The following is a 24,223-nucleotide window of genomic DNA, read 5'->3' as shown; positions in this document are numbered from 1 at the left end:
GTTCCAGGTATTCATGAAGAAGTCGATTACGGTGAGAAACTCAAATTCAGCGACGATGAAGACGGTGAACCCCGTGACAAGAACAAGATGTGGTGAGATTGCTTATCTCTAAAGAGTTTGAAAAGACCGCCGCCCGGCCTTTGTGTTTGTTGTGCTGTTGAGCAAAGGAATGTGGGAACAATTTGGAACAAAGGTCCTTGTGTTAAAGCGATTGTTGTTTGTGGTTGCAGGGCGGAGTGGGAGAGGGAGAGGGCGAGAGAGAACCAGCATCAGCGTGAGTGCCAGCCATCCCCAGGTGAGGGACTGTATCCTCAAGAGACCCCCGAGGAGGAGACTTACCCCTATCACCACCACCACCACGATCCCACCCGGAAGCCTGGTGTCAGATATCCCCCTACAGAGACCCAGGTAATTCAAACGGGAGCTCAAATATCGTTGCTGTTGAGTAGAAACCTTGCATCTCCGTATTTCAACTTTTTAGCGTAGATTGGCGGCTATTTGTTATTTTTGAAAAATGATAAATGGTGAAAGTGGTTAAGTGTGCCTGTGGGTTTTATGAATATTGAACCGATGCAATGTATTAACAAGATCTTGTGACTAAATAAAATGTTACAAGATTTTGACCGGAAAGCCACTATACATAGGCAGTTCACTTAGTTAAACCAATATAAAATACATGATGGTCAAGCCCAGTCTTGGGGCCTTGCGTCAGCACCCAGTTGGGGGGAGAGAAGCGGGCCCGGGCTTCAGACCATGACTGAGAACCAGTCCAACTGGTGCTTCCCTTACGCTGGCTGCTGATAGGTGCGTTGTGCCCAGTCTCTGGGACACGCCTCTCTCTCTCTCGTGACATTCTGCATCACTGATGGGGTCCTTCGGTGCCGGGTTTCACCGTGCTGGGCGGTCGGAGAGAGGAAGGGGTGAACAGGGGTAGTTGCCAGCTGACAGCAGCTGACTTGGAACTGGTGCAGACCAGCGGAATGCGACTATTGAAAACGGAGCATTATGAAGGTGTTGAGGTGATGTGATTTCTCACCCCAACAATCAATTTGACCACAGTAAACCACTGCAAAACTGTCCCTGCTTGGCTATGCTAACTAGTTCTACACGTTACCTCACATATTGCATTGTGGGTATTATTTCCAAGATTGAACACACTGGATTTGAGTTTTTAAACTTCAGTTATGCATATGTTTTTTTTTTAATGATTATGGTCACAAACTTACTATGATATCCTTGTGGGGTATTTTAGAGATTTTGGCAGGTAAATTAGCTGGTGCCTACCCTGTAAGACGATTTACAATTTTGGCATTTAGCTGACGCTCTTGTCCAGAGCGACTTACAAGTGTGAGCTCGGAATAAGCAGAGTAAGAATGAACTCTAGTCAATAAACAACAAGGTAACGCCATGACTGATTTCAGTCATTTGGATTCAGTCAGCATGACTTCTATGGGAGCATGTCACTGACCAAAAATAGGCTATCCACAAGCTTATACTGTGTCTGCGATGTGTTGTAAGCTTGTAGATATTTTCAGTTATTAGTAGTTTTTAAGATGAAAGTGTATTTGAAGTGGTCAAACTAGCTATAGTTTGCATGTTCAATCTTCCAAAAAACCCTAATGATCTCGGATATTTCATAAAAGCAAAGGTCAAGGCCTCAATCTGCAATTCAACTGGCTTATAGAAGCTTATAAGTAGCTACCAAAACAACTTCCTTTAATCCATGCCTACCTCTGTTCTGTCTCCAGACCCAGCAGAAGAGCTCAGGGTCCGGCCTGGCCCACCAAGGCCAGCTCTTGGACGACCAGGACCAGCGCCAGTCTCTGGCACAGGCTCCTTCCAGGGCCAAGTTTGTGTCGGCCGAGCTGTCGGAGGCTGTGGAAAGGGCCCGCAGGCGCCGCGAGGAGGAGGAGCGTCACGCCCGCGAGGAGAGGCTTGCGGCCTGTGCCGAGAAACTCAAGAAGCTGGACGAGAAGTTTGGGAAGCCTGAGCGGCAGACATCAAAGACAGAGGAGTGCCTGACGGATTCAGAGAACAAAGACCCTTCACTGTCGCCAAATCGAGAGCAAAGTAAACCCCAACGGGAGAGCTGGCAGTACACTTCAAAAGGTAAGAAGCCTCAGAATAGATTCTGTTTTCAAAAATAGCCGATCTACAAGCTCACTTTGTGTCACGATACGTTGAGCTCACAACGTGTAGCTCAGCTCAAACATTTTTCTAAAATCTACAAGCTCAAAGCGTGTCTCATCGCAACACCTTGTGATCTTGTAGAAAGGGCTATTTTAAAAAAAAACATGGTTTAAGTGTTCTATAATGGTTCCAAATAATGCAGATAATCGGATACAGATTATACATCAATTTTATATTGGCTTTATTGGGGAGGAAAATAAAATAAATGAAACATGAACAGCTGTAAACAGTCAAATGATTTCCCTGCTCCAGATCCGAATGAGGGCACACACTCGCCCCTCCCAGACTACCGGGAAGAGCCCGTTTTCTCCGCCTACCGCAGCAGCGAGGAGGACGGACAGGAGCCTACTTCACCTTTAGGGGACAGCAGTGGGCATCAGCCTTCTAAGCCCGTTCCACCCCGCTTTCAGAAGCAGCCACAGCAGCACCACCAGCAGCAGGTGAGGGCCTGGTGACACCCCTTCAAACCCCCCAATGTCCTAATTGACAATCTAATGCCTACACCCCCTGCACACACCCACCTTAAATGTTTCTTCTTTTTTAATTGTTGACTTGGAGACGGATAATCTATATAGGTGGATGCACGTATACCTGTATGCATGTGTCTTTTAGGGCTGCAACTGTCTATTACTTTCTTTATTATTCTATCGATTACTTGTTCGATGAATTGAATAATCAAGAAGCACATTTTTTTAATTCATTTTATATAAATTGTGAAAGACTTTCAAGTGATTTTCTATAATGGTTCACATTGATTTGTCCGATTTAACTGTTGCAGCCCTATTGGACTTAAAGGTCCATGTATGCTACTGTATTCAAAGGAATTGCTTTTTTTCTAAAAAATCACTCACCCCGTATAGCTGTGAATGCATGGAGAATTTTTGTTGCGAAATCATGTCTAAAAAAACCTTGCATGCAAAGCTGAAGTGATGAGCAACTGAAAAATGGAATTGTTTCTTCAGAAGCCAATGATGTTGACTAAACGGTGATTGTGAAAACATATATTTTAAATCTTTTTATTATTTTATTTAAATCGATTTTTTTTAATGGTTCGATTGTTTGTGGCAGCCCTAATGTCTTCATATATTTGTATGCATACAGATATATTAATGTATTTAAATATATGGATGAATGTCGTTTTTTTTCTATGGATGAATGTTGGGTTTTTTCTTGTTTTTTGTTTCTGTTATTTGCATCACTGCGTGTTTGCTATCATTTTTTTTCATTTTTTTTTTTTTTACAATAATTGCAAGGAGATTGAACTAAACTGGACAATGTGGTTGTAATGACCTTTTTAATAAATTGCAATAAAAGTGATAAAACAATTACAATGTAATTTCTCAAAGGATAAGTGGCCATTCTGTAAGGAAAGAGTTGAAGGGAGCAATGGGCTTGGTTCATTACATTAACACAAAATCTGAGAAATAGCTGATAATGGTTGATGGCAAACCAAATGGATGGAGCTAAACAATATTTTAAAACATTAGTCAAGACATGTTTTATGAGGGGCGTTTGTTATGGGCCCCTATGTAGGAATTTTAAATGGGGGGGGGGGTTGTTATGGGCCCCTATATAGGGATTTTAAAATGACAATACACTTGGTGTTTCTCTTTGTCTCAGGAGAGAGACGGGCGTGGCCTAGTAGAGCCCATGGGAATCCGGTCAACTAAGTATAGGGTTTAGCGGTTAAAAGCATCTAACCTTAATTGGCCCATTTCTCCTTTTAGTCTGAGCTAAGCTTAAGCAATAAAGCTTATTAATCGAGCCATAGTTGTCCATAAATTAATTTAAGTATAAACATAGATCTACGTCACTACTGCCAATCCAGTCCAACTTGATCTTGTCACATCAGAACTTTCAAGGTCTAAAAGTGGGTGATTTTTTTTTTTTTGGAACTAGGTCCCAACATTTACTGTTTTAAGAGTGGTAGGGTAAGAGTTAAGAAAGAAGAAGCATGGAAAACAAAGGGAAGGCACAATGTCAATAAGGTGCATCGTCAAAATATAAATGAAATAATGCAGGAATGCTTCTTTGCAAGCAAAGTAGGGAAACCGACTCTGGTGGTGGGCTGACAGCGCAAACATGGCATCCATGTTTTTAGTGTAGTGCTAGACCACCTACTGCAGACTGGCTCCCTTGATGTGGGAGTGCACATGCCAGTCAAACTGAACTTTCAGTTATATTCCAATTAGTTTTATTGGGTAATACAATTAAGGTACAGCTGCAACTATGGATTACGTTCTTGGCAAATAGTCTTAACCTTTTCAATTAATCCAATCATGCTCCATATTTTTGTTTTTTATATTAAAGGATGGCTTCACAGTTTTTTATATTAAAGGGTGACTTCACCCATTTTAAACTATCTTCATATAATTGGTCCTCACTAATGTTCGTGACAAAATGAACGTGGTCTGTGTTTCTAAGGAGAGCTGTGGACACTTCAGAAACCTGCCTCCCAGTGACGGCATTATTAGGCTTTTTACATTTTTAACAAGACGAGAACTATGGTTTTCCATTATAGCATGCTAACTTTCAGGAATAAAAAGCCTGCAGTTTCTATTAGCTTGGATTCCCCATTGATGATCTCACTGGTAGGCGGGTTTCTGAACTATCCACAGCCCTCCTCTGATACAGACTGAGTTGACAAAAATGGTAATTTTAGCATGAGCATTAGTGAGGACCAATTACATGAAGATAGGTTGAAAATGGGTGAAGTCGTCCTTTTTATCATTTTGGGGAAAATAATTATAATTTCTTAAATTCGTCTTAACTGTTGCAGCCCTATTTATGATACATTTTGTTTGAGTGTTGAGAGTTTATATATTAAATTGAATGTCACATCTGTAGCTATCGCAAGCCTATACATCAGGCCTAGAAATGATTCATGATCAGTCTCACACAAAATAAATCTCCCATATGTTTAATAATGGACTCACTTGGGCGTGAAGCTGAAGTGACAAGCAACTGAAAAGTCTAGCAGTCAATGATGACTAAACAATGATTGTTGTTTTTATAATAAGCCAAAAATTCATCTCACATCTTTGCACTTCTGTAAATCTTCACCAGCAAATGTTTCTTTTATTTAAATATCAGTGAATCACTGCGAAAACAAATGTTTTGGAATTTTTTTTGTAATCGATTAGACACTTCAACTCTGTAATGTAGACCTGAGTTGGCTCTGTACTTGGACGGCTTTTCTCAGTCTACACCAAATCTTTGCCAAAAATAGCCGATCTACATTGCTGAGTGTTGTGAGCTTGTAGAGCTGCTATGTTATGGCTAATATTCCCCCCCATAATATGGATACTGAGGTTCAAGTGGTTAATATTATAACTGGATCTGATTGCCTTTTATCCTGGCTTTATATACAGTATATTAATATATTTTCTTTTACTCAAGATCTTAAACCATGATTTAATTTGTATATTGGAAGTTTAGTCTGTTTATGTGTAACGGTCATGACAATAAACATGACCTTTTATATATTTCTGTGAGAATATCGTCTCTGCCGGTTGGAAACCTCATATGTCCAAAACTGTTACTTTTCAGGATTCAAATTCAAAAATAGCAAAAGTAGCAGATCTAAATCTCAAAACGCGTTGCTTAGCTGCGCGTTTCGAGCTTGTGGATCTGCTACTTTTGATGCTGTTGTGTGACACTGTAGTTAGGCACTAATTTACGAAAAAAATCAAAATATGGAGAGGTTTTTGCCCGACAGCAACGATACAATTTCATCCATCCATCTTCATCCGCTTGTCGCGTCGTGGAGGCAGCAGCTCCAGCAGAGAACCCCAGACTTGCCTTTCTCTGCCAGCTCTGAACGGGGATCCCGAGGCGTTCCCAGAACAGCTTGGAGATATAATCTGGTCTTCCTAGCTGGGAGTGCCTGGAAAATCCCTTGGGGAGGTGGGCAGTGGGCAGGGTCCTTACTACCCGAACCACCTCAACTTGTTCCTTTCTACATAAAGGAGCAGCAGTCTCTCACAGATGACTGGACTTCTCACCCTGTCCATCCAAAAGGGAGATGCCAGCCACCCTCCTTAGCAAACCAACCAGTGATGCCTCCTGTATCCGTGATCTTGTTCTTGCAGTCACAACACCACATTTCATGACTGTATGTGAGAGTATGTTATAGAAGGTTGACCCGGTAGACTTGAGCCTCCTGGCTCGGCTCTCCGATTCCGAGAATATTGTGAAAACTGAAAATATGTGAAAAATGTGGAAATATCAGTCGGTTGACATTGCAGTGCTAGGAGGGTTGCTACATCATTGACAGGGGACACGATGCTCACTATTTGCTATTGTAATATGAACTTGTTTGCCTATGTTTACTTAACCAGTTAAACCCTATATACTTGTGTTGAACATCAAATGGCAGATCTACAAGCTCACAACAAGCTTGAAGATCTGCAATTTTTGGCAGAATGTTCATCCTTTTTCCCCCCCACCTATTAGTGGCATGCCCAGAATAGGGACGCAGGGGGTTCATGTGGTTAACGAGGTTTTATCCCTTCTGTTCCCTCTTCAGGAGCAAGCGTATAAGATGCAGCACTGGCAGCAGCCGAGTCACCCTGCCCCCTCTGGCTCCAGCCATCCCCAGCGGGGTTACTACCCCCCACATGTGCTTGGGTTTGACCCCCGCTGGATGATGATGCCCCCCTTCATGGATCCGCGCATGGCCCAGGGTCGATCTCCTGTGGACTACTATCCCAACGCTGTGCACTCATCAGGTGAGCCCTGGCTTAAAGCAGTGGTCTTTTTGTGTCGAGGACCCCCAAATTGATGTGTAATTGGCCGTGGACCCCCCATCTGAAAATGTTTGTGCCAGGGAAGATTTGTGTTAAAAAAAATCAAAATTATTCAAAACTTTTCAAACACTCAAGATTTTTCTAAAATAGCAGATGCAAGCTTATATATCTGCTATTTTTGAATAGCCAACGCTAAAATCAAAAAGTGACACAGATGCTTTCCCAGTTTAATGGGCAGTGGTCCCACTGTGAGGATATTGCGAGTGGGCCCCCCAAATCGATTGATTGATCATTTAAATAAACATGCTCTGAAAATGCATGTGGCCCACTATTTATGTATTTATTTTTTGCTTTTGAGATTTTCAAAATCCAGAAAAGGTTTCTCTATCATTTACTCACCCCGTGATGGCTTGAATACAAGGAGAACTTTCGCTTGTATCGCGTTGAAAAGTTGGAAAAAGTTTTTAAAATTGGCAAAACATTTATGAACAATCAGTTTATATAAACTCCAAAACAACGCGGCCACAACAAACTTTAATTCTACTTATGCGGGTGGATTCTGCCAATGCTTTTCAATGGGAACAGCGTTTTTTTTGCAGAAATCCGCGAATGGTAACAAAACGCTCCGTTCCCATTGAAAAGCATTGGCAGAATCCACCCGCATAGGTAGAATTACAGTTCGGTGTGACCGCACCCTTAAAGTGTAATTCCAAGTGTCCTGTATCCCATGTGTGTCCTCAGTATTTACAAAGAAGTTTGCACTTGGATATTAGAAGATGATGAACCGTGTCATCATCAGTTTTGTTAATTTTGCTCAAAGAAAAGAAATAAATCTGGACTTTTGTGTTTTGCACAGGAATGATGAAACCTGTAATGCACCAGGACCACCTTAACAGCCCTGGCTCTGATGAAGGCTGCCACCCTGGCCTCCATCAGGAGAGAAGGGCCCCTTCCACTGAGCCGTACCCTGTTTGGAACCAGGATGGTTACCCCCTACGCAGTTTCACCCCGCCCTACCAGAGACAGCACGAGAGCTCAGACAGCGGCCAGCCAGAAGACAGGTAGTTGACCATCATAAACAAAATGCTGTGAAAGAATTTTTAACCACTTAAACCCATTAACTCTTTGACTGCCAGAAATAAAACATAATTTTGACACGCAGAATGATACAACATTTCAAACATTTTCAAGATTTTTCAAAAAGAACTACGAGCTCTCAACGCGTCTTGCAGATCTGCTATTTTCGGTGGAAGTCTTTCCCAGAATAGGGATGCTGGAGTTAAAGTGGTTAATATTTTTTAAATAAGTGTTAAATAGCTCTATATTCCCATAGTAATCATGGTTATACAGTGTTTGTTCAGTAACAGTGGTCTCTCCAGATCTTTAGTAAACAGAAAATACATTTTCAGATCAGGATACCAATTTCATCCAATCAGGAGATATAAGAGAACTCATACAGAATAGAGTATAATAATCATGTGAAACTGGAAGTCATGAAACAAAGAAATTAGCTGATTTTGGAATTGGAATAATATTAATTTGAAGTTGGTAAATGTTTTTTTCCCCCAGATTGGTTGAATTTGGTGACCTACCTGAAAATGTATTTTCTGTTTATTAAAGAGCTGGAGACGGGGAGACCCCTGTTGGTGAACAATTTATAGCAATGTGTACTATCAGAATTTAGAGCTTAAACTTTTAAACAAAAAAACGTTATAATAGTCACTTACAGCACCCGTTTAATCTCCATTTTCACCATTTTCTCTCCCCAGAGGTGACCTGGCCTGCTCCCAGCGGGAGACTTATGAAGAGAGGGCCACTGAGTGCCTGGACCACCCCTCAGATGAGCAGGGCTACCAGCAGAATCGCGGCCCTGACAGGGACCACCACCACGAACAAGGCCTGCTCACAACTGTTCAGAGCCACTCCCAGCAGCATACCGAAGGCGACTACCCCAAGCAGGACCCCAGAGACAAGCACCCGAAAGACGGGCCTGAGCCTCGCAGCGAGGCCTTCGATGGCTCCACAGACAATTGGAGAAGGGATGGAAGCCAGAAAAAAGACGGAGGACTCGGTGGAGTCCAAGGCCAGTGGTCCGAACCCGTCTCTAGTTCCAGCAGCAGTGTCAGTCAGCCGTCTGAGACTGGCGGGCGCACACTGATCCGCAGGACTGGGCCCATTAAAAAGCCAGTGCTCAAAGCGCTCAAAGTGGAGGACAAGGAGAATGAGAAACCCAAACCTGAGCCAGAGGAGAAGCCAGTTCCTTACCGCCTGGAGAAGGAAGTCCTTACCAACGTGTATGACTTGAAGAAAGATAACCAACCGATTGGCAACAGGCGGTCGGCCTCGCCTGCCGTCGTCGTCGAGAAGCAGCCTGAAGAGAAGCAACTCCAGCCTCCGACGCCGGCTGCAGCCAAACCAGAGAGACCCGTCAGCACGCAGAGCGAAGACTCCCACAAAGACAGCGGCTGGGACAGCAGCAAGAGCCAGTCATCTAGTCACAGCCAGGAGGGCCGGGAGACCCAGGCGCCCCGTCGCAACAACTGGATCTTCATCGACGAGGAGCAGGCCTTTGCCGGGGCCAGGGGAGCGGGCAGAGGAGGGCGTTCCAGGGGCGGCTTCCGAGAGTTCAGCTCCAGAGGAGGAGGTCGAGGTGGCAGAGCCGGAGACAACCTCCGCGGGGGCTATAACAACAACAACAGCAGCAGCAGCAGTGCCGGGGGCCAAAGGGCGGGGAGAGGCCGAGGGCCAATCAGGGAATTTGTCAAGGTGGAGGATCTCCAGAGGGGGAAACCACGGAGGAGGAATGTCAGTGAAACCATGAGCGAGACCTCGGAGTACGAGGAGCTGCCGAAGAGGCGCCGCCAGAAAGGCTCCGAAAACGGAGAGGGTTACACCGAGGCTGGAGAGGTCCGGAAGGCAGACAGAGACGCGTCTTGGAGGTCCAACAAGGTCTACACAGAAGACCAGGCAGCCATTGATGCCAGAGACAAGGCCAAGGCCCAACGGGGCTTTGGAGGACGCACATTGCCTCCCAGACTGAACACCACCGGCACCGGGGGCTACAATAGAGGCTTCGGGGGCCCAAGGGACATCTCCACTTGGAGGGGCAGAGGGACCCAGTTCAGCAGTAGTGGAGGCGCTCCGTTACAAGAGAATGGTTACGGTCCCGGAGTGGAGACCTCTTATTCCCGTAGAGCGCCCCCCGCCGAACGCGAGCCCTTACAATATACCCCTAAGTTCAACACCCCCTTCATTGAAAACGGCACAGAAGGCACAGGCACTGGAGAATACTACTTGGAAAACGTTAACCCTGACACGCAGGCCCTGAGGAGGCGGCGGCCACCCCGCCAAGACAAGCCTCCCCGCTTCCGCCGCCTTCGGCAGGAACCCGAACCCGGTCAACCCGGTCAACCAGGCCATTGGACCAGCGACGAGTACATAAACGGAGGCGACTTCACCAATCCCTGGCCCGGACGCGCCAAAGCCAGCGGCGAGGAGAACTGGCCAAGCGGTCAGTACGCTGGCGGGCGCTCCGGCCAACACGGCCAGGCTGAGGACTGGGACACCGGCTCGGAAAACAGCGACTTTGGAGACTGGCGGGAGAAGCGAGGCGGAGGAGGTGGCCAGCAGCAGGGACACGGTGACATCCCCTCGGACTCTGGAGGACACGGTGAGCCAAACTCCGGGGAGAAGAGGGAGCTTTCCAAAAGGAGCTTTTCCAGCCAGCGCCCCCTGGTGGAGCGGCAGAACAGGAAGGGAGAGCCCACCCTCCTGGAGGGGAGCAAGATGACGCGGGCTGATAACAGGAGTGACAGCTGGCAGAATGGTGGAGCTCCTTGCAGAAGGTTGGTTGAATGCGGGTCCCTTTTTCTTTTTTTTTATACCTGTAGGCTGTTTTAAACCTGCTCCATGAGTCGTTGTTAGACGGAAACTTGATCAAATAAATGTATTTTTTTCAGTTCTGAAAAACTGAAACAGTTCTGTGATAGCATTGGCTGATGTCTAAACCAGCATGTAATTCATCATCAATCCTTGCACTAGTCGGCAAACACACCGTTGCAGATTCCTCTTGATGTGGACTGGAGACATTTATTTTTAGAATTTAACTGCATGTCCAATCTATATCAACATGTCACCAGTTAAATGTGTCACTTTTTGATTTTAGCGTCGTTGGCTATTCAAAAATAGCAGATATATAAGCTCGCATCTGCTATTTTAGAAGTGCCATGTGGTGCACATGCACAAAACGTTGCAGTGCGGTACGTTGTGAGATCTGCTATTTGCGATGCGCAGCATCGCTGTAAATGAGGACATAGTCGCTAACCTAGGGTTTCCAGAACACATGCCTTTGTGATTTCCGTACTGTATGTGACCAGAATCGAGGCTTGTCTACCGTACATGCCGGTTTTAAATGTAGACCAAGACCTATAACATCCTGAATTTCGACAGATGATTAAAAGATATTTGTTGAAACAGTTTTTAATTGTTTTGCTTCCCATCTCCAACAGGTCCCCAGATGAGTCGGGTTGTGTGTACAGCGTAGAGCAGCCTGAGGAGCGAGAGCCCAGTGAACCCTCTGGAAAGAAGCTGGACAAGGACCTAAAGCCAGTCTCCATCAAGTCTGACATGGCTGAACCACTGTCCCAGTACGATCTCAACAGCTACCCAAGTAAGCCAGCAACTTGAATTGTGTTCAATAAGTTGGTACCCTTTAACGGTTTTAATGGGTTATCATTTTAGATTGTAGCTATATATCGTCTCTGTCGGGTGGAATCCTCATATGTCCAAACATTTTACTTTTCAGGATTCAAATAAGAAAATAGCAGATCTACAAGCTCAAAGCGCGTCACTTTGCGCCGCGTTTCGAGCTTGTGGATCTGCTGCGTTTGATGCCCTTTGTGTGACGAGTAGAATTATGGAGATGAGCGGTTTCTGCCCGACAGCAACGAAAAATGGCAACATAGGTTTTTCAGAAAACTGTTAGGATTTAGAGGACATTTTTAGAATCGGCCACAGGTCTTAATGGGTTAATGCCAGTTGTTTTACATTCCCAGTTGAATAACTATTAGGGTTGTTTTGATTTATCGGCTAGTTCAAAAGTTAAACTCATGCATGTCGAATATAAACCTTTTACATGGAAATGAACAATGGCACAACCAAACGGATAAAAAAGATGAACTCAGATTTTGCTGTTGTAAACAGAAACCTTTTATATTGTTTCCAGCTTGTATTAAAAGCATCTGGCGGTGTTCATACTAAGCTCGGTTTCAGTTTAGAAAATGTCCAAATAATGTACAACCATTTGAACAGCTTAAGGGAGACCTTTGTTAATCCTGTGTGAGGGGAAGATCAGCGTCAGCCAGCTGATGGCTACTCAGATGGCCACGATGAGCACTCATCATCATCAAGTGTCTTGCTCATTCCTCCACCTTCTGTTTCCCAGACGCCGCCTCTATCCATTCAGCTAGGGCCGCCCACAATTTACTTAGTGTTAAGCAGTTCTAACAGGAATGTTTATAAAAGTTAGGTAGTTAGGGCATCTGTTGCGTTACCCTTTATTTTTGTACTAGTTTATACAGTCATCACATTAGTTGCCTTTTATTTCAAGACCATAATATAGTGTATTTGTAACAAATTCCCCCCTTTTTGGCTTCAGAAATTGTATCCGTTACGAATGCATTGCAGTTAGTTTTGTTGGTGTCTGAGAAGAACCCTGCTTCATTGCACATAAACTTAATGATCAATGCTTGTCTTTATTACATTTCTATCACCTCATTTTTCTACCGAGCGAAAAAAGTAATTTTGCCGTTAGTGGCATTTAGTTCTTTTCCATTAACTGACTCTGTTTGTGTTTGTGCAGTTGAGGGGGACGTGGATCCAGATGGCTTCACAGACAGTCTGTCCAAGAAGCAGAGACGACCACAAGACGAGGAGAGGAGGAGGAAGGAACAGGGAGCCAGCGTAAGCTAAACTTTTGGATATTTAACTCCTCAATTTACTTATTTAACCACTTGAAACCTAGCATCCCTGTTCTATGGCTAACTTGTAGATCGGCTATTTTCGGCAACGTTTTTGAATGTAGAGCGAAAAGGAGGAGGCCTAGCATAAAGCCCTTTGGAATCCAGTCAACTCAAATCATACTAAGTTTCAAATGGTTAAGTGTGTAACTTTTTAAAACAAAAGTATGTGGTATATTTTTTCACAATAACCATTCCATATCAATGTTTTTACTACTCTGAACACGATTTTTTGTCTCGAGTGTCTGCGCCTGACATTCAGTTTAAAGTTAAATGTATCTAGCGAGGATGGATAATGTGGTTCAGTATCGTCTCTGTCAGGTGGAAACCTCATATGTCCAAAACTGTTACTTTTCAGGATTCAAATTCCAAGAATAGCTAGACTAGCAGATACACCAGTTCAAAACGCGTCGCCGCGTTTCGAGCTTGCAGATCTGCTACTTTTGATACTTTTGTGTGACGCTGTAGTACGATCAAGTAGGGCGTTAATTTATGAAAAAACACAAGTTAAAATACGGAGATAAGAGGTCGTTTCTGCCCGACAGCAACGATATGATGTTGCATGCTTTTAATGTTGTCGTTGCCTATATATTAGGTGCCAGTGAAGAGCAGGACCATCACCTCCAAGATGCCACCACGGTTTGCCAAGAAACAGGGCAGCATGAGTATGGATCAACCAGAGGACGGTCTCTCCTCCAATAACCTCGGCACTGAGATCTGGGAGACCAACAGCTCAGGTTCGGCCTGGCACAAGTTGTTACATACAATCGCCTAATCGCAATTATTTCTCTGAGATAATCGCAATTATTTGTGCATAATCGGCCTAACCGTTTCCACGTTGAAATGATATTTTCACAAAATGGAAGAAATAGCCGTCAAATAGCGGAAATAGACGTCATTTTTGCTATTCAATATTTTTTTTAAGTATAAAGTTATGAAATGTCATTTTTTAAGTTATTTGTCATATCTGCCCTGTGAAATTTGGGGTTACGAAGCCTAAACGCCAAACAGAAATGTAATCTTAATTTATTAAGTTCCACTGTTCAATGCCAAAAACACTACCAAACACAACCAAAAACATTAAATCGTTAATCGCAATCATTTGTGTGACAATTAATCGTCAAGTAAAATGTCACAAGATAACACTTTATTTAGTATTCCCCAGGAGTAACTTTAACACTGCAAAGACAAATTGTGGGGTATCTGGTGGCTCAGACAGAGTGGCTAGATTTAGATTTAGATGGTGCTCACAAGGACCACATTATGTTCCTTGTGAGCAACGAGGACCGGGGTCCGAATAGACATCAGTCTTGTCTCGCATGTCTCTCCTCTCTGCCCTCGGTTTCCTGTCTCTCTAAACCAGTGCTTCTCAAATGTTTTCATGTCATTCATTTAATTATACCAGTGGTTCTCACACAAAAATAGCAGATGTACAAGCTCTCAGTGCGGCACAAAGTGACGCACTGTGAGCTTGTATGTCTGCTATTTTTGAATAGCCAACAAATTTAGCTGGGGACCCCCTGGAACCCCCCTGACGGGACCCCACTTTGAGGACCACTGATCTCCACCAACCTATCTGAAATAAACCATACAATGCCGAAAAGAAATCTTAAGAAGAACATTTAAACTTGTAGTGTGAGGTTCCTTATTTGAGATGAGCAATAATTAGTTTCAGCCCAAGTTTGTTTTTGGCACTTTCAGTGCCCTCTGGTGGTGGACAAACTGACAGACAAGGCAGCCTCATTGCAACATTCTGAGCTGTGAATTGTATTAAACTTGTTCCTCCATTTTCCTCCCCAGCTCTGTCAGTTCAGTCTTCAGGAGGAGACTCGTGGACTAAACAAGTGTCATACACTGGCAGTGAGCCCAACTCTGAGGTACAGTCATGCATATCTGCATGCTTATACTATTATTTTGTATCTGTGTGGTAAACCTTTTTTTTATGTGCCCTCAAATCTGACCTTAGCATTTATGGAACTTTAAAACGATGGAGATATACATTACAATCTCTAGAGCCTTACCAACTGTAGACGTTTGTGTTGTAGATGAGTTTTTTTTTTCATGTCAGCAAATTGATTAACAACTTAAGCCGTATTTTATGCTTTGTCGCACACAAAAGGCATGAATAGTTAAAAAAAAAGTCTAAGCTTACGTTACGCATCGCTACGAAGTTGTGAGGATATTTTTGTAAGGAGTTTTTACATTTATAAATGTTTTCCTCCTCTAATGACATGCCCAAAATCAGGCTTGATGAATAAACTGTTATTTTATTATAATCGTCTCTGTCGGGTTGAAACCTGATGATGTCCAAAACTGTTACGTACTTTTCAGGATTCAAATTCAAAACTAGCAAAAGTAGCAGATTCGAGCTTGTCGATCTGCTACTTTAGATTTTGTGTGACTGTAGTATGATCAAGTAGGGTGTTAATTTACAAAAAAAAACACAAAAAGTTAAAATATGGAGATAAGAGGTTATCAAAAAAGTGATTCAATGGATTATTAGTTCCATTAACCGCTTTGCGCTCCCTGCAGGACTCTGACGCCGGTCCAGAGCAGAACAAGGAACAGCACAACAAACCGGGGCCCATCGGCAACGAGCGCTCCCTGAAGCACCGCAAGGGCTCGGAGGGAGTGGACCGCCTGGAGGGCGGGCCCATCGCGCCGGTCAACGGCGTGGTGGACCTGCACGTGGACACGGGGCTGGCCGTGCCTCCCATCGAGTTTGGAGTCAGCGCCAAGGACTCCGATTTCAGCCTGCCACCGGGTTCGGCCCCGGTGCCCGTGTCCAATCCTGTGGCCAAGCAGCTGCAGGACGCGCTGGCTACAAACGTGAGTCGTCGTCGGAGAGGGAGAACGTTGTGAATCGTCGCTGTCGGGCAGAAACCTCTTATCTCTAAATTTTCCCGGAAATTAATGCCCTACTTGATCATATTACAGCATCACACAAAAAGCATAAAAAATAGCAGATCGGCAAGCTTGAAGCGTGGTGCGAAGCGACGCGTTTCGAGCTTGTCGATCTGCTACTTTTGATGCTTTTGATTTTTTAATCCTGAAAAGTTACAGTTTTGGACCCGACAGACGAAATTGTGTATAAATGGAACCACTTGAAACCCTCGCATCCCAGTCTCTGTTAGTCAAGTGTGGAGGGTTTTAAGTGGTTAATATACCAACTATCTTATCAAGTACATTTTCTATTAGACTTAATTTGGCCAGCTTTTTGAGCAGTGGTTCTCAACCTTTCCTGGATCAGGGCCCATTTAGAAATCTCAATGGAACTAACGTAGTATACTTTCAGCTCCTATTTATCGGTGTGATAAATCTTACAGTTGAGAATCACTGCCATCCAGTATACGTGGTCAATGTTTGCGTCGCGTGTGGACGTTCTCATGGATCTCAACTTGTGTTCATGTATCAACAGCCCACTCTCAACCAGAGCATCCCAATGCTGCGCTCCAACCACCTGCAGCCTGGCATCAACCTCAACCCCATCTCCTTCCCCAGCGCTGACCTCACCCTCAAGGTATGCATATAATGATTATGAGTCATTATTATTATTTTAAAACGTCAGGCTGTTCAAGTGCCGCGCACTCCGTGCCGAGCTACGAGCATGTATATCTGCTATTTTTGAATAGCCCAAAGTATAAATAAAACTTAAAAGGACTCACTATTATGCGTTCCCGGTCTTAAAGGGTTTATCTATTGACAGTAGAGCACACTCAGCTCGGTCAACCTCTGTCCCTTAGTATTTTGGTCATATAGTAACAGATCGGGGCTGGTGTGTGTCCTCTCTCTCTCTGTGCAGATGGAATCGGCGCGTAAGGCCTGGGAGAACTCCCAGTCTCTCCCCGAGCAGGGCTCCCCCGGTGCGGGAGCGTCCGGCAACCAGCCTCCCTGCAGCGTGGGCTCCACCAGCGGCGTCAGCTACAGCTCCTTTGGAGGCGTCTCCATGCCCCCTATGCCTGTGGCCTCCGTGGCTCCCTCCATGTCTATGCAGGGTAAGCCTTCCCTCCTTTTTTTCCCCTCCTTCAATACCGTATATATATATCGTCGCTGTCGGATTGAAAACGGGTCCAAAACCGATACTTCTCAGGATTCAATTTTTTTATGCTTTTGTGTGACTGTAGTGTGATTAACGAGGGCACTAATTTACGAAAAAACACACAGTTAAAATATATAACATTTTAAGATGGTGAAGGAGCTTGTAGATCTGCTATTTTCACTACTTCTGTGTGACACGCTTGCATGAATGAAGTGTTTGTTCTTGTTGGACCCAGTAGTGGCTTCCCACTGAGCTGAGCTGTTGTTTTGTCCTTGCAGGGAACCACATTCCTCCTCTGTACCTGGACGGTCACGTGTTTCCCAGCCAGCCGCGCCTCGTACCACCATCCATGTCCCAGCAGCAGAGCTACCAGCAGGTACCAGACCAACTAAAAGCCATATTTCAAGAAATAAATATTTGATCTGCTTTTGATGATTTTTGGGGGGCATTTTTCTTCTTTCTGTAACACCCCGTAAGCCCTGTACTTCTTTGTAAGGCGAATAGTGAAATTTGCAGATATACAAGCTCATAGCGTAGTGCCGCGCTATAAGCTTGTATATCTGCAATTTTTTAATTATTATAATTTTTTTATCTTTAAATATATATATTTTTTAAGCAAAACATTTTAACTCAAATATTTGCTTCTGGGGGTTCCCTGGAACGAAATATTTTTAGATGGGGGTCGGTTGACATGAAAAAGTTTTGAGCACCACTGATATAGTAACATAAGTCTTTCAGAAAACTGTCGGGATTTTAGAAGACATTTTGTAGAATCGGAACCTCGGGCCTTAATGGGTTTAACATTTCCATGCGTGTCCTCCTCCTCCTCCTCCTCCAGGCGGCGGCGGCCCAGCAGATCCCCATCTCCTTGCACACGTCCCTGCAGGCCCAGGCTCAGCTGGGGCTGAGGGGAGGCCTGCCCGTCTCCCAGTCCCAGGAAATGTTCAATTCCATGCCCCCTTTCAGGTACGGTACCACCACCACCATCAGCAGCACGTTCGTTTTTTTATGCACCACACATCTGGAACAAACTCCCAGAAAATTGCACGTCTGCTACAACTCTGCTCTTTTCACCCATTTAGACCTGTTAACACCTATACGTTGTTGTACCGTTCAAGCTGGGAACGCCTCTGTGTCATTTTTAGTTGTTGCTATTTATCATTGTTGCCGGGCAGAATCTCCATATTCTAACATTTTGTGTTTTTTCATAAATTAACACCCTACTTGATCCATACTACAGCGTCACACAAAAGCATCAAAAGTAGCAGATCCGCAAGTTTGAAACGCGGCGCAAAGCGACGCGTTTTGAGCTTGTAGATCTGCTACTTCTGCAAAAAAAATTATACATAGCAACATAATTCAGAAAACTTAGGTAGGATTTAGAAGGTGTTTTTTCGAGTGAGCCTCAGGTCTAAATGGATCAAATCACCATGTAGTAAAATGTAGTTTAATGCTTATAATAATTCCTCTTGGTTTTTCCCCCCACAGGTCCCAGGTTTACATGCATCAGCCGAACCCCATGGTGATGTCGGGAGGAGCGCCCCTCAAAGGGCCCTACTCGCCCTTCCCGGGCATGCAGCCCTCCGACATGGTGAAGTCCCAGTCCGGCTCCCACTACCAGCCTATGAACGGCAGCCAGCAGATGGTCTACGACGGCCAGATGAACCAGGGCCCCGGCATGAGCTCCTCCCAGCTCATGGACTCCCAGCTCATACAGGTATATATATATATATATACAGTAGATCCAGCAGCATATCGTTCGTTTGGCTGTCGGGGCAGACACCTCTTATCTCCATGTTTTAACTTTGTGGGTTTTTTTCCCCCCCCCCGTAAATTAATGCCCTATCTGATCATACTGCTGTGTCACACAAAAGTATCAAAAATAGCAGATCTGCAAGCTCAAAACGCGGCAGGAAGCGAAGCTTGTAGATCTGCTATTTTTGATATTTTTTTATTTGACTCCTGAAAAAGTAACAGTTTTGGACATGAGACGATTACACCCGACAGAGACGATATCATGGCTGTCGGACGGAAACTTTGTAGGTCCAAATGTGTTACTTAAAAATAATTGTTAATACAAATAATTGGTTAAATATTAATAGAACTCACAGACTAAACCACTTACACTTAAGAAAAACATTCAAAAATAGCTAAAAGAGCCAACCTACAAGCTCACAACAAGTTTGTAGCTTGTGAGCCTTGTAGATTGGCTATTTTTGCTACTTTTTACGCAACATTTGTATGATGAAGTAGGGCATTCATTTACTGAAAAAACACACAAAAGTTGAAATGGAGATTTCTGCCTGACAATGACGATACACGCCTATTTGATGACGGATCCAGATTTTGGAGAATCCTAGACACCGCAGATTACCAATGTTCTAACCGATTCATTTTCTTATAAAAAGTGTAACATTTGAAGAACTCTGATTAAAGTTTCTACTTGAGAACATTTAACTTCTACGCAAACAAATGAATGTTTTGACGAACACAAATAACTTTTTTTGGTCAAATGAACTGCCGATACCGACGTAGTTAGAAAAGTCAAATAACGGCTGTGCCTCCAGTCTTTGTCGCAGCAGTCGCTATATCACTGTTTTCACCCTGAATCCCCCTCCCTCCCTCCCCTCCCCTCCAGGTGACCATGCCCCTGCCTGGCTCTCAGCTGCGGTACGGCTCGGCGCAGCAGCACCTCATCCTGCCCCAGTCCATCCAGCTGCAGCAGGGACAGAACCTGTCAGTGGGAGCCCCCCCGCGCCGCATGCTGCCGCCCGGCTCGCAGCCCCAAGTCATGCCCGGCGGCCGAGAGGTGAGATCCACTGGGTCACACGGCAACAGCAACATTATGGGTTTGCAGCATAACGAGCAAATGCCGCACCGTCAGCCGGAAACTTTGTATGTCCAGCAGAACCGTTCCTTGTTCAATATTTATAAAACCCATAGGCACACTTAAAGCCGCACTATGTAACTTTTCCTCTTCCACCCACCCGGATTTGAACCCCGGGTTTTTCCTGCGCAAGTGCTGACATTTTTACCGTTGAGCTAATAGAGCCTGCCTGCTTGCTCGGGGGATAAAACTGAGTCTTGAGACCATCAGGTCAAAATTTGTGTCAGATCCTGTGTGTAGGTGAGACATGACCTTTGACACGATCTACATGTCTCAATAGAAGAGAAGGGAGACAAAATACAACCACCCCAATTGTATAAGTTATATTGTATTAACATACTCTACCATACAGATTGGACAAAATTACATGTATTCATAAAAAGAAAGTTACATAGTGCTGCTTTAACCACTTTTAGTGAAAATAGCTCCTCATCCAATCAGGAGAGAGAACCCATTTATCAGCCTGACTTTTATAGTGTTCCAGTTCCAGTGTTTTTCAGCTCATTTTTTGTTTTGTTTCATCATTTTTTACCTCCCTTCAATATGTATTCTTACATACATGCACCTGTATGTGTACAGATAAATGTGTATAATGTATGTAAGAATACGTATTGAAAGGGAGGTAAAATAAATACTATCCTTGCAGATCAAGCTCTGCTTTGTTTTGTTTATCTATTGTTTCTTCTGTATAATTGATGCATTGCCGGAATTGTTTCAACTGTTTGTTCTGATGTATAATATATGAAGCTACGTTGAAATATTGTTTTCTTTTGTTTGCTCTCTAGTCACATTTTTTTTCCTGGTGTGTTAAATAATTCAAATATTAATAGGTGGGCATAATAAGCTTCGGCTTCAGCCCATGCCTTTTCGGCCAATAATTATTTTGCTGCTTCTATTGTATGCACAACTGTTATGTTAAATTGTGACCGAAATGAATAAACTAACTAAATCACTTCCAATTTCACTTGTTTATCCTGTATCTTATATGAGTTCTCTCTCCTGACTGAATAAAATTGGTATCCTGTATCCTGTATTTTCTGTTTACTAAAGAGCTGGAGAGGGGGGGAGACCCCTGTCACTGAACAAACACTCTATAGTTACTACTTTTAACACTTTTACTACGTTTAACACTTATTTTAGTACAAAAAATAAAACATCTGTTACACTACCCTTAAGTAAATCTAGAGCATGTTACTTTTCAATCTAAGTGCTGTACTCCAGAGTGCTTCTCCGGGGGTCCTCGAGGGGCGTTACGGGAGATCCCCGGCAAAATCGGTTAACATAGCATCAAAATCTCTGCTCTATGCTGAAAAAAAAACTTGACTTTTTTTAAATATTTTTTTGCTACATTTTAAGAACACAAATGTTGTATGGCGGTCCCTGGGCACAATATCTTTGTGGACCAAATACATATGAATGAATTTGTGGGTTCTTGACAATGAAAATGTGTGAGAAGCACGTCTTGACTACTTGACATGACGTAGTGTAGAAGTCAATGTGTAACACTGTTCCCTCCTCACTCCCAGGGCTCACAGATGGAAATGAAAGGCTTCCAGTTCTCAGACAAGCCCAATCATTCCCCAGGCTTACAGGGCTCTTACAGGTAGGAGAACAAGTCTACTCTGAATCCATTCAAGTCTACTTTCAACCTGTAGTTGAGCTACATACTACTGGCTATGTCATTATTGGCAAAAAAAAAAGCTCAAATGTCAAAAATGTGACAATTGTAGATCTACAAGCACGCAACGCAAAACGCTGTGAGCTTGTAGTGCGGCTATTTTCGCTACCCGTCATACAACAAAGGATATAAGGCTATATAGAGCTCAAGTTGTTAAGTATGCATAAATACTAAATTATGGCTTCCATTTTGCCCCGGAGATGAACCGATGAAGTGTAACCGGGATTAACCACATGAACCTTAACATCCCTATTTTGGGGGGACATAAGCCGAATATAGCAGATGTACATTGTGTGTGTGTGTGTGTGTGTGTATGTATGTATACACACACACACACACACACACACACACACACACACACACACACACACACACACACACACACACACACACACACACACACAGAAAGTGGGGTCCGGGGTCCTTGAGGGAGTTCCATGGGGTCTCCAGCAAAATGTGTTCATACAGCATCACAATAATTTTAACCCCATAATCCATATTTTATACGTTGGCAGATCTACAAGCTCGCAGCAAGGTACTGTGAGCTTGTAGATCTGCCATTTTTGTATTTGTTTTGAATAATATCGATAATGTTTGGATTTTTTTTAACACATTATTATCTTCTCTTCTGGGGGTCCCTGGCACAAAACATTTTCAGATTGGGGTTCGTGGCCAAATATACAGTATATCAGTTTGGGGGTCCTTGACACAAAAACGTTTTAGAACTAGTGGTGACCAAGTCCAGAGTCGACCAACCCTGTTCTACTAAGTTTCTAGTTTACTAAGTATAGAGGATTTAAGCCATGTTTTTCTGTTTGCAGGCCAGGCTCTGCCAGCCCCAGTGGGAAGCCCTCTGGTCCTGGAGGCCCCGTGGGACCTCTGCCTACACATTACGCTCAGCAGGTAGCTCTCACTCAACATTAAAACAATACATTTATGAAATTAAACATAAAAAAATTCAAAATGGCCATTTCCAACTAGCAAATACCACAACAAACAAGTTCTGATCTCTAAAATGTGAATGAGTCTGTCTGTTCCTATGGGTTTCAGTTAAATTTCGTCTCAAAATTGTTGTGAGAAGTCTCATGAACGACTTGGGGAAGTCATATATGAAGACCTATTTTTGTTTTGACCATACCAGCCCTAATAGAAAAAGGATAGTCATTTTGCATTTTTAAACAAAATGTGGACGCCAGAGAGTTAAAAGAAAAGTTTATGATAGTTTTACTGTCTTGTTCAGAAATGTGTGGAATAAATGATTGCAAATAGCAACCACTATATTGCATTCCTATAAGCCTTCTGCTGCCAAAAAAGGAAATGCTAAATAATTTATTGAAGCTTCGTGTCCTCAGATTAGGCATGTCACAATTATTACATAATCACCTGATCACAATTATTATTATTATTAAAATGTAGAATTGTTTCCATTCATTTGTATAAAAACAGCTGGATGAAATGAACAGAAATGTACACATCTATATTATTTCCATGTTATTGTCCATGCACTTCTAGCCACTTTAAACCTATCATCCCTTTTTGGGGCTTTTAGGGCAAAAACATTTCAAGTGTAAAATTATTAACAGTGGATTTTTGGGGTCATGGTACATTACTTATTTTGATAATTAGCACCGGGCATTGTCATTCATTTATTTGTATATTTCAATAATGGGCTTTGTATATGTTAAGTTATTTGTTATATCTTCCTTGTGCAATCTTTATTTACAAAGCCTCCAATGTTCAATGCCCCCCAAAACATGTACTCAACCTTAATTGACTTGAACTTAATTTCAGTTATTTGTATGACAATGAATCATCAACTAAAGTGTCATGATTGTGATAGCCGTATATGCAAGTATAATAAATGACCGTTATTGAAGCATTCTTTATACATCCAGATATGGATGTATAATAGTGTCCCTCTGCTGCCCCCTGTAGGTCCCACCTCCCCAGGGCAGCATGGTGATGCACATGCGGCCCCCCACCACTGGTCCTTTCCCCACCCCCATCCAGAGACCCGTCATGCAGGTCAACAAGACAGTCATCATCCGTTCCCCCCCATACCCCAGCCACGGGGGGCGCGAGCCTTCCCACTCCACCCCTCCCTCTGCCCCCGAGCCCCCCGTTAAGGGGCCAGAGGATGGCATGAAGGTGAGCCACCCACTGTAAATTTAGGTAATTCCATTTTTATCCATTTTTTCCTTTTCCATTTGCGCCAATTAAATGTGAATGCATATTAATGTTGCTGTTGTGCAGTTAGTTGTGGTTTGGGGTAATTGTCTACAACTATAATACTGTCAGGCGGAAACCTTGTAGGTCCAAAGCTGTTTCATTTTTTTTTTTTATGTTTCAAAAGTAGCAAAAATAGCATACAAGCTCACAATGCGTCGCATCGCTACCAGTTGTGAGCTTGTAGATCTGCTATTCTTGCTACCATTGCACTGTCATGCGACAAAGTATAGAATATGGCATTGATCTATAAAAAGAAGTATGAGATACAAGGTTTCTGCCCGACATCGACGATATACTGTTACATTGTAGCTTTTATAATGGCTTGATTTGAGGCTTTGGTCAGATATAATACTGTCTTAAAGGGATATTTCACTTTCAAACATGTTTGAAAGTGAAATATCCCTTTAATAGTTTAATCTAAACGTAATTGTGCTT

General features: G+C 43.4%; 1 protein-coding gene across 7 annotated transcripts in view; it reads left to right on the top strand.

Moving 5' to 3' along the window:
• Positions 1-24,223, top strand: part of prrc2b (proline-rich coiled-coil 2B) — a 36,395-nt gene that overhangs the window by 9,909 nt on the left and 2,263 nt on the right. For 3 of the 7 annotated variants that reach the window (XM_080419948.1, XM_080419946.1, XM_080419947.1), the window contains exons 10-30: positions 8-92; positions 231-408; positions 1,749-2,109; positions 2,443-2,630; positions 6,719-6,920; positions 7,795-7,999; positions 8,708-10,783; positions 11,447-11,607; positions 12,799-12,899; positions 13,551-13,692; positions 14,756-14,832; positions 15,488-15,784; positions 16,374-16,475; positions 16,758-16,950; positions 17,273-17,370; positions 17,833-17,960; positions 18,483-18,711; positions 19,633-19,803; positions 21,408-21,484; positions 22,381-22,462; positions 23,495-23,707. In XM_080419948.1, the coding sequence (XP_080276074.1) occupies positions 8-92; positions 231-408; positions 1,749-2,109; positions 2,443-2,630; positions 6,719-6,920; positions 7,795-7,999; positions 8,708-10,783; positions 11,447-11,607; positions 12,799-12,899; positions 13,551-13,692; positions 14,756-14,832; positions 15,488-15,784; positions 16,374-16,475; positions 16,758-16,950; positions 17,273-17,370; positions 17,833-17,960; positions 18,483-18,711; positions 19,633-19,803; positions 21,408-21,484; positions 22,381-22,462; positions 23,495-23,707 (5,366 nt within the window). Of the gene's footprint in view, positions 1-7; positions 93-230; positions 409-1,748; positions 2,110-2,442; positions 2,631-6,718; positions 6,921-7,794; positions 8,000-8,707; positions 10,784-11,446; positions 11,608-12,798; positions 12,900-13,550; positions 13,693-14,755; positions 14,833-15,487; positions 15,785-16,373; positions 16,476-16,757; positions 16,951-17,272; positions 17,371-17,832; positions 17,961-18,482; positions 18,712-19,632; positions 19,804-21,407; positions 21,485-22,380; positions 22,463-23,454; positions 23,732-24,223 lie in introns of those variants that run through there. The other 4 variants (XM_080419951.1, XM_080419950.1, XM_080419952.1 and 1 more) reach the window with 4 other exon arrangements.

This window comes from Gymnoscopelus braueri, assembly GCF_963280865.1.
Source record: "Gymnoscopelus braueri genome assembly, chromosome: 22".
Classification (NCBI taxonomy): Eukaryota; Metazoa; Chordata; class Actinopteri; order Myctophiformes; family Myctophidae; genus Gymnoscopelus; species Gymnoscopelus braueri.
The sequence above is the reverse complement of the archived record's forward strand: the minus strand, read 5'-3'. Positions and strand labels throughout refer to the sequence as shown.